Raw genomic sequence first — 9,796 nt, forward strand, 5'->3', positions numbered from 1 at the left:
ATCATAAACAGGAAACTTACCTTACCACATCAAGTTAAAATGTTTTGTGTCTAGGCTGTTAGATCAGATATGGAGCATATTAATGCAAAAGAGGAAAATCTATTTTTTTCTTCAACTATAGTATCTTAAATCTGTCATGAGACAAAACTTGATATTACATAGGTTTAATCAGAGGGATGGTGATTTGTTTTAATAGATCAAAATATAGATATGTATATACATCTCTAAATATATAGACATACATATAGATTTCAAAACCAGCAATATGCAAGTACAAAACTGAATATTCGCTGCTTGAGAACTTCCATCAGTCCGGTTTTAGTCTTAACTTTGTTATTTTATCTCTAATGAACTTTAAAAACTGTTCTCTCTCTTTTAAAAGAAGAATGGAGGTAGGTCATAAGCTAAATCATGGTCTCAGTGGGCAGTTTTTCCTCCCCATAATAACCATGAACTGTATATAATGATATTTATACTGTGCTTTTTGACCCTCCTTGCAGCATAAAACTGAACTACAGCTTAAGGAGTTTTAAATTAGAGATTCAGATCTTAAAATCCTGACTAGTGCAAACATCTCACTTGACAGTTGTACACTACATTAGAGACTGACTGTTTTCAGACCGATATTTGGTCATTTAAAAGTCTCATATTCTAATATTTATTTCAGATACACAAAACAAACAATTCTCTAACATTTGTTATATGTAGTTAATTATTGTTTATGCTCCACCCGATTCTGTTCAATGAGCCTTTCACATTTGTGGCATCCCAATCACGAGCTGCCACAGAGAATCTGCAGCACGCCCTCTGGTGGTCAGACTATACAGATTTCAATCGTGCTCACATTAAATCGGTTGGGCTCTATAGTAAAATATCAAACAAGCAGTTTTCCATAACATTGTAAAATGTATATTATAAAAACCTGATAGTTCACTGATAAAATCAAATTGCGTCCTTCACTCTGACAAATCTGACATCTGAGCCTGAAACTGTTGACTGCATAAACTAGTGTCAACGAAGCATGTAGAAACTTTTTAATTATTATTAGACAGCTGAGTGTTTGTTGTAAATATCTGTTGTAACTAAATGAGTTTCTGAGAATCTGTCGGTTTCACTGTATAAATGGCATCAGTTTGAGGCTTCAGATATACAGCTAAATTGTACAGGTTTCTATATAAAAACCCTCACAAAACAAGGGATCAGTTGATGAGAAAAGCTTCAGGGTAAAAGCTTTTCTGATAAACTGAAAAAATAACATGAGAACATTTTCAAATTCGAACAGAAAACAGACTGCTGCGCCCAGGGGGGGAAGTCAGTTTTCAACATTTTTACTTGATTCAATTTTAGTTCAACGTGCTTTGCCATTTTGTAAAAAACAAACAATACAAAGTCAACATTGAAGAAAGACCAAAAAAACAAAAATACACAACCAATCATCCCTAACGTTCAAAAAAAACAAACAAAACAAACTTTGACCCCAACTGGGCGTTTCTGTTTAGAGTACCTGCACATGAGTGGATGAGAAGGCGGAAGCGCCTTGATCCCACCGTGGGGCTGTTGCAGGTTTAGTTTTCCTTGGCTGAAAAGTCACTTCAGTTTCAGTGTAAATGTGGCAGCCACAGTGTGTCTGGCACTGTTTGAAGTATTGCAAAAACTCCATCTGTCTTTTGCCTGGGAGCTCAGTTTCCTGTAAGGTCTGTCTATTTCAGTGTCCAGGTTCAGGCATCCTTCTGTAGAACAGCAGGTAAGGGGTTGATGAGCAGCACGTCTCAGGAGAACAGGCTCGCAGGAAGTCCTCCTCCTCAAACAAACGCACCTCAGAGTCATCAAACAGCAGCCATTTCCCTTCATATTCCAAGAGGCTATTTAAAGCCTTCTGCTCTTTGGTCTCTGTGCTGCCACAGGAAGCCTGCGATGTCTCCTCTACTGCCTCGGGCTCTTTTTTAAGTCCAGCTTCAGTGTTTTGGCTCAAAATGTTGATGGTTTTTCTCCTATTACAACCCTCCGTCGAACCACTGCTAGCTGCTTTCTCTGTGTGTTTACTGCTGCTGTTCCCGAGGTCATAGCTGGACACACTCCTCTGGCCTCCCAAGAGTCCGACACCCCCCTCTGACAGCTTTTTGCTCCCTGATTTGCTGCTTGCCAAACTCTCGCGCCGCTGTCCTCTCGTACTCAGGCTGAAAGACACCTCTCCATCATCGTAGTCCAGCACCGTCTCCTTCACCAGAGCACCTTCTTTGTCTTCCTTCACCTCGTCCTCCTCCTCCTTCTCTTCAGTTTTTGTGTCCTGCAGCCAGATCTTCACATCTGTTAAATCAGACATTCGGATGTAGGCAGTGTAGTGGCCACTGCTGATGGTCACACCACTATGCATGACGACAGCAAACAGCTGATAGTTTTGACCTTTAGTGGATGAGGACTGGGTACACCACTCCTCAAGGGATAAGGTCAAAGGAGTCTGTAAGGGAGTGTTCACTTTAGAAAGACCAGCATATGGGTCCAGTCTGGGAAGAGAGAACAATACAGATATAAGAGTACATTTAGAAACTAGAGATCAAAGCAGTAAAAACTCTACAGCAAAGGACTGATTCTATTTCTCCATGATGAGAATCTTTTAAGTCTAAGCATGTGGTACAGCGATCACTTTTTCAAACACTAGCTCAAATTCATTCCAGTAGAGTTTGTGTAGTGCGGCAGTGTGATAACTGAGACTTCAGTGGACTCACTCTAAACCGTTGGCAGAGAAGCGCTTTAGGTGAATAGTGATGACTTCAGGAGTCTTGTCAAACAGCAGACTCCTCTCGGCCTCTGTGTAGTGATGGCAGGTCTCACAGAAGTATTTATCCTCCCCAAAAATGCGCTCCACCGAAGCGAACTGAGATATGGCCCATTTCAGAGTCTTCAGCTCTGGTTTAGGGTCTGGTGAGACTGAAAAAAACCCCAAAAAAAACAAGATTTTTAAGATAAAAAGGGGGAAAATAAAACCCACACCCACAAAAAAAACAACCAAAAAACAAAAAAAAACAAAACCTCCATAACTACTATTTTACAACTAATAGTTGTAAAAATTCTCACCCTCAGAGAGGTCATCGGGGCTGCTGGGCTGGTCATCAAGCACAGGGACACTGATGTCCTGGAAGTCCTCTCTCCTCTCTGTGAAGCTCTCACACTCCAGACATCGAGTCCTCAGAACCAGCCGACCTTGGAACAAACGCTCCATGAGGCTCAGGCCCGCTGAACGAACATAAAATCCACAGTTAGTAACATCTAGAACTCCATAAATAAATGTAGGCTCCTAATGCACGTCAAAGTACAAATTAAAAGTTAAAGTGAATGACCAAACATTTAGTCTGTCCCAACTTTTCTGTTTTCTTTGGGATGCTTATTCATTTAAATTCATTAATTGTGATATGGGGGCAAAAGGCAGGAGATCAGTTAGGCTTGGGGCTTAAGAGGTTAAAGTGAGTCATTTCTTTCTCAACTAAACATTTTCTTCATAATCGCTGCCTCTTACGATGATCGCAGGTCACACGTACCTTGATGTTTAGGAGCCTTGCTGTGTTCGGATGCATTTTGGCTGGGTGGCTCTTGAAGGTTTTTCTCACTTTCGTCGTGCGTCACTCCATTTTCCTGCTCTGTTTTGTTTTGTTTCTTCACAGTTGTGCAGCTGATCTTTCCCACGCTGCGGAACTTGGAGAAAATACTTGGCTGCTTTCCAGACGGCCTCAGCCAGCTCAACTTAGCTCTCTTCTTCCCCTTCCCATCTGCCTCTTTACACGTCTTCTCACCTTTCCCCTCATCGTCGCTTCCTCCTTCCCCATTTGGTTTCTTCGTCTCTTCCTCACCTGCCGCCTCCTCTCCACCTTTATTCTTGCTGCTGTCCATGGTGATTTCACTGGAGGACTTCCTTTTGGAGCGAGTAAGGGGTCTATTTCTACTCAGGTTTTCCTCTGCAGAATCTGATTTCTTAGACTTCAGGGATTTGGATTTTTTCTTGGCATTCCCCACTTCTGTGTCGCTCTTTCTTTTCCCAGCAACTTGACCATCCTCTTCCGTGGAAGCTTTGGATTCTGCGCCAGAGCCGCCGGACCCCAAATCGAGACCATTCTCAAGTTTAACTTCCGACACATCCTCCTCCTCGCCTTCTACTTTCAGCTCTTTCCTGATAGTATCACAGGCTTCCTGGATATATCCCAGGATGCACTGCAGAACTTCCTGAGCATCATGCTGGAGATAACCTTCGTACATGGGGTTCAGCTGCCTGCGACACAAAACCACAAACTTGTGTCAAACTGACAGAAAATGGCAATTTTAATGAAAGTGTTCAAAAACACAAAAGTGCCAATCTGGAGTTTAAACATGTCAGCATGCTTACTTTAAAAATGATTCGTAACCAACTCATCAGCTTGAGCTATGACTGAGCATTAATGATGACAAGTTTTTACCTTTTAAACAGCATAATAATGATCAAAGCTCCACATTCATGATCCTACATGTGCATCTAACTGCAACTAAGTGTTTAATCAATGTTATATGCACGTATACAATGTGACCATATTTGGGTGTTTAGTAACATTTAATATTCGAAAGCCATTAAGTCATCGTGCTAGAAAAAAGACAGCGTGGGAACAAACTGGTTACCTAGCAACACAAGCGTATGATCTAATAAGCAACTGGGTTACAAATATTTATTGAAACTGCCAAATCTTTACCTGAGCGTGTGCAGAATTTTGCGCGGTGGTGTGGCTAGCTCTCCATCGGTGAAGCTGTCAGGATTAAGCAGGAAGCTAGACTGCAGCTGCTCCACTGCAGTTATCAAAGTGTTGAAGCTCCCAAGAAGCTCGATGTGAGCTGGCAGAGCCTCCGACACACCGTCTGACTGCTGACAGTGTGGCTGTAGGAAAATGACACAGAGTAAAAAGGTTACTGAAATATGCTTTCGTAGCTCAGAAGACAGACACCCTCCTTTAATGCTGCTGCTTTTTTCAAAACTGTATATTTTACAATAGGAATACAGTGCACTGTGTCATAACTCTTTGAGATGAAGGCTACTGGACTTGTTTTTGGTTCATGAAGGTTTTCACCTCTTGTCCAAAAGGCTTCTTCAGTTCTGAAAACTTATGGGGAGTCCCACATAATTAACTTCAAGCTCTGAAGACTAGAGTGCACTATATTGTTCAACAACTTTAAAAAGAAGCATGCAACATCTCCCATCAGAGGAGTTAATAAGTGCTAAACTTTGGACCCACACTGTGGCTGTGATTTATTATGCACGTACCTCTTCGCTTTTCTCAGTTTCTTCCTTGGGTTTCTCCTTCTGGATGGAGAGATCGTGAAGCTTCTTTATGCCTTCTCTGAAGCCTGGGCAGTAATAAAGAACCTGCAGATGCAATCAGACATCAACACATCATTATTGTGATTTTAAACTGGATGTGATAACAAGTAATCCACACAAGTGGAAAACTCAAAGCATCTTCAAGTAATCAGGTTGTTAAATGCTGGTGATATTATGATGACACAAATAAGCGCGAAAAACGTGTCCATGACCTTCACAGTCATTTGTGCTTCAGTACTTAAAGTCCAACAGTAATTCCCATTAACCCAGTAATGGTCACAGTGAAATATAATTTCCTTTACCGGCTCAACATAATAGCAAAAATCTGTTAAAAATGACTGTCCAAATATGAAGCTAAACCGTTCTGTTTTAGTCATTAGACACACAGCTTCTTGCTTTCGCATGTTGGATGCACTTCAGAATTATTCTAATTATTACAATAAGCTCTTTAGTCATCCAAAGTAAGGTTAAAAAAAGTCCTGTTTAGAAACCTTAAAAAAAAAAAAAAAAAAAGGATGGAGAGAAAAAGAATCTGGTTCTATACTATTCCTAACTGTGATTACAATAGACCCTGTGCACAAGAAAATGCTAACTTCCTGGTTTGAGACCGGATGTAGGGTTGTACATTTCCGGTAGCTTTACTTTGCGGTCAATCACTACTGCGAAGATATACTCCAAAATCATGTCCAAAACTCAAAAACGGAAAGATCGCGTTACGTTACAAAGAGCAGAAGGTGGGAACACTCACCACTGTTGTGTCATAAAAAAATCTAATGATCAATTTTGACGTTTAAAGAGTTTAGATCGATCAGTTGTTTACATCACTCAACACAAGCAGAACTGCATTACAAAATCAGAAGACACATCATCCACATTCAGAAGCATCTCTGTATAGTGACTGGTCTTATGATTTAAACAGGCAAATGTTCAGCATTCAAACTACAGGTGAAGAATAGTCAAACCAGATGTTTCCCCCGTTATGTCGATATCAGCTAGTCAAGTACACACCTACACAGCATGTTAACAAACCGTGAAAAAAAGCCACACAAAAAATGAATGATTGCTGGTAAGGGTTTCTGTACATTAGTATTTACGAAGGGTATGTTGTGACTTCCTTTCAAAATTACAGTGGTCCTTCGCTTTAACGCAGTTCACCTTTTCACCTCGCTGTTTCTCCTCTGTGACGTCTCTCCTGTACAGTACAGAATCGATAGCTAGCAGAGTGACTCTGAAGTGCAGTACTGTATGTCGATGAAATGTTCTGCACCGTCAAAAAATAAAATTGGCTACTTGATTTCACCTATCGCTGGTTATTTTTAGAACATAACACCCGCAATAAACGAGGGACCTCTGTTTACAGATACTGAGAAATATAAAATTTGAATCCCTTTTCTCTTTTGCTCTGAGAAGCGGGGGAAAAAATATAGACAAGTCGATGAACATCATTTACAGATATATTGGGTAAATGCCCAAGACATCTATAGAAATGTAAATCGCCGCTTGATTCATTCATTTGCTTAACTTGTTTTGGACCGTAAACAAGGCGCGAATAGGACACCGGAAACAAAGCTCCCCAAAGGAGTTTCCGCACCAGAAGTAGCATATGCTAACGTGCATATAGTCTATTAAAGCAGATAAGTGCTACTGTAATTACATATCTTCTATTAAAGCAGTGAGTACATGAAATCCTGCTCACTAAACTAACTCCATACTTCAGAAAAGTGATGTGCCATCACTTGATTCCATTAGCAACTAGTATTTAAGTGAAAACGTTGTGCTTAATTTATGCTCCTGAGATTTTGTCTGTTTCCAGAGATATTTACCTACAGAGATAGGTTTTTAACCACCAGAAATGTGCTGATTGGTTGCCAAGTGGGCCAGAACAGGGAAAGGAGTTAAAAAAAAAAAATAAAAAAAAAAAAATGTATGATCAGTACAGTCAGAGGTTGCAGTGAACACTGTACATTGTTTACAACACTCAGTAGTAGCCTACAGACCGGTTGAACCACTTTTTTTTAAGCACTGCCTCCATTTGACTACAGACGCTCTCTGCAGGTAGGACAGTCCAAAGCTCCCCACAGACTGCCATCACACTAATAATAATAATAATAATAATAATAATAATGGATTGCATTTATATAGCGCTTTTCAAGGCACCCAAAGCGCTTTACAATGCCACTATTCATTCACTCTCACATTCACACACTGGTGGAGGCAAGCTACGGTTGTAGCCACAGCTGCCCTGGGGCAGACTGACAGAAGCGAGGCTGCCATATCGCGCCATCGGCCCCTCTGGGCAACACCAGTAGGCGGTAGGGTAAAGTGTCTTGCCCAAGGACACAACGACCAGGACAGAGAGGCCGGGGATCGAACCGGCGACCTTCCGGTTACAGATGCGCTTCCCAACCCCCTGAGCCACGGTCGCCGCAGAACCACAATTTCCCCATCAGAAAATGTAACATTCCCGGCATCACAACAACATCCACTTCTGAGTGGGATAACACAGGTGAACAGGTTTGAGGATTCAATGCAACTTAAATCGCACAAGAACAAACCACACACACTGTGAAGTGTCTGTGCAGTTTTCAACTTTTCCTTCAGTATATTTAAACCCATCCTACCATTTGTACTAAAACACTGGAACAAGTGACATCTATTAATGCTGGAAATTAACTCCATCTGTGGTAATGGCTCACCTGTAAGATGCTGTTCAAATAGCAGGTATTGCCCAGATTGTTGAGCCCCACGAACGGCACCAAGTTCTCTCTCTTCTCGCAGGACAGGAGGAGGCTGGGCGAGGAAGGACACTGAGAAGGCCCCGGGACCACCTGATCACAGCTGCTGATCAGTTAAGAAGGAAGCAAACAGAAAGTCAGCAGCTAATAAATTGAATTTCACAAATGACATCCACCATCACACACACACTGTTTTAAAATGATTACACTGAGATTAATGTTGAAGTGTAACCCCAGCTTGATTGAGATGAAGCCTACTATTAAAATCTAAGGTATCACTCATCCACACGTGCATTATCCTGCCCTCACAACAACAGTGGAATTCCCATAACTATCTGAATGTAACTGTGGGAAAACGAGTGCTTCGGGCTGCCCAAAACAAATCAGTCTAGAAAACTATTTGTGTTTGACGCACACTGGTAGCGGAGACCTACCTTGCCTCAGGCTCCTCTGGCTCACATGTTTTGGGTTCTTCTGTCTGAGGTTCCGAGAAATCCAGAGCCCGCTTGGTTTCCTTCTTCTGGAAGAACTTCAGAGAGAGTTTACTCTTCTTCACTGGGCTCCCCGGAGCCGCTGATACCACACTTTCACCCTGCAGACCTGGCATCTTTCCTCCCGGTACCTTGAGGGCGATTTTTCTTTTAAATTCCTACTGAGACGCAACAGCGCACCTCACTGGTGAAAAATGGAAACACAATGTAATTTCAGCGGGCGCCATCAGAGTTCAACGAGAACGAACGTAGCTGCGCACTTAAGTTCACGGTCCGCTATTGTGTAGCTACACACGGACAGGTCCAGTCCAATCAATCACACACTTCTCAATAATACAGTCGAACCGGTTATTGACCGTACCACGCATTATGTAACATGTTAGCTGGCTAACGCTAACTTAAAGGTAGTACTTTGTTTCAGTCCTACCCACAAACAACCGCTCTAGCACGGCTTACGTTAGCAACTGTTTTCGCTTTAAATTACAGGGTAGCAACAAATAACTTGCTATTTTTGAGCACGTTGCGCACATTACAGCGACAAACTGGCTCGAGAAGGTGCGGTGAAGAAGTGGGAGGAGAAAACAGAAAGCACGCCGTTTGAAACTGTTCACGGCCAAAAAGGACTTCTTTGAAATCCCAGCTGAGTCGAGAAAGAAAACTTACCCGAATGCTTCATTCCAGTTTAAGTTTGATATTTTCCATTAAACATCCCGTCTCGAAATGATTTACGGAGTGTTTAACAATTCAGACGGTGCAACAGAAGTTGGCGCTTTTTCCTGCTTGAAGATTCGCTGGCCGCTACATCGCCGGCAACGCTCGGATATCGCGTCAAAACATCCGGCCAGAATGTTTAAAAAAAAACGGTCACGACTAAGCTTGAAAATCATCAGGTGTTGCCGAACATTTGGAAATGCGCGTATAACTCTGGGAAATTCTATACCTGAAAAGATTTACATGCCAGATTTCAGGCTAATGTTAAGACAACTATTTCGGCTAGGCCCAACCGGCCAGCTCCAAGCGCCATTCTTGTAGTCCTTTCTCCAGCTCCTTCAAAATAAAAGTCGAGCTAAACTTGAACAGTCATTTCTCATGTCTCACCTTTTTTCCTTTTTGAAGTACTAAGATTTTAAATACAGGACATTAAAAAATTGCTTTCATGAAATGAATGTAATAAAAAGTATACAACTCATCAAGGCTTCCATGGAAGCCAAGGGCCACAGAGGTTTCAAATTTCA

The 9,796-nt window shown here is 41.7% G+C and overlaps 1 protein-coding gene across 2 annotated transcripts; it reads right to left on the reverse strand.

Annotated features, from left to right (window-relative positions):
• Positions 1-55: 55 nt before the first annotated feature.
• usp1 (ubiquitin specific peptidase 1) lies at positions 56-9,577 on the reverse strand. Of its 2 annotated transcripts, none has more exons than XM_080886451.1 (9): positions 9,225-9,577; positions 8,505-8,745; positions 8,032-8,173; positions 5,279-5,380; positions 4,713-4,894; positions 3,537-4,261; positions 3,076-3,234; positions 2,727-2,928; positions 56-2,504 (listed from the first exon to the last, which is right to left on the reverse strand). In XM_080886451.1, the coding sequence occupies exons 2-9, from the start codon at positions 8,675-8,677 to the stop codon at positions 1,706-1,708; spliced, it is 2,484 nt and encodes an 827-aa protein (XP_080742577.1). In that variant the 5' UTR covers positions 8,678-8,745; positions 9,225-9,577; the 3' UTR covers positions 56-1,705. The 2 variants fall into 2 exon arrangements, with proteins under 2 accessions (XP_080742577.1, XP_080742576.1); XM_080886450.1 differs by having other exon boundaries at positions 8,032-8,176.
• Between the last annotated feature and the right edge of the window lie 219 nt (positions 9,578-9,796).

The sequence above is a fragment of the Rhamphochromis sp. 'chilingali' genome (genome assembly GCF_963969265.1).
Source record: "Rhamphochromis sp. 'chilingali' genome assembly, chromosome: 7".
Lineage (NCBI taxonomy): Eukaryota > Metazoa > Chordata > Actinopteri > Cichliformes > Cichlidae > Rhamphochromis > Rhamphochromis sp. 'chilingali'.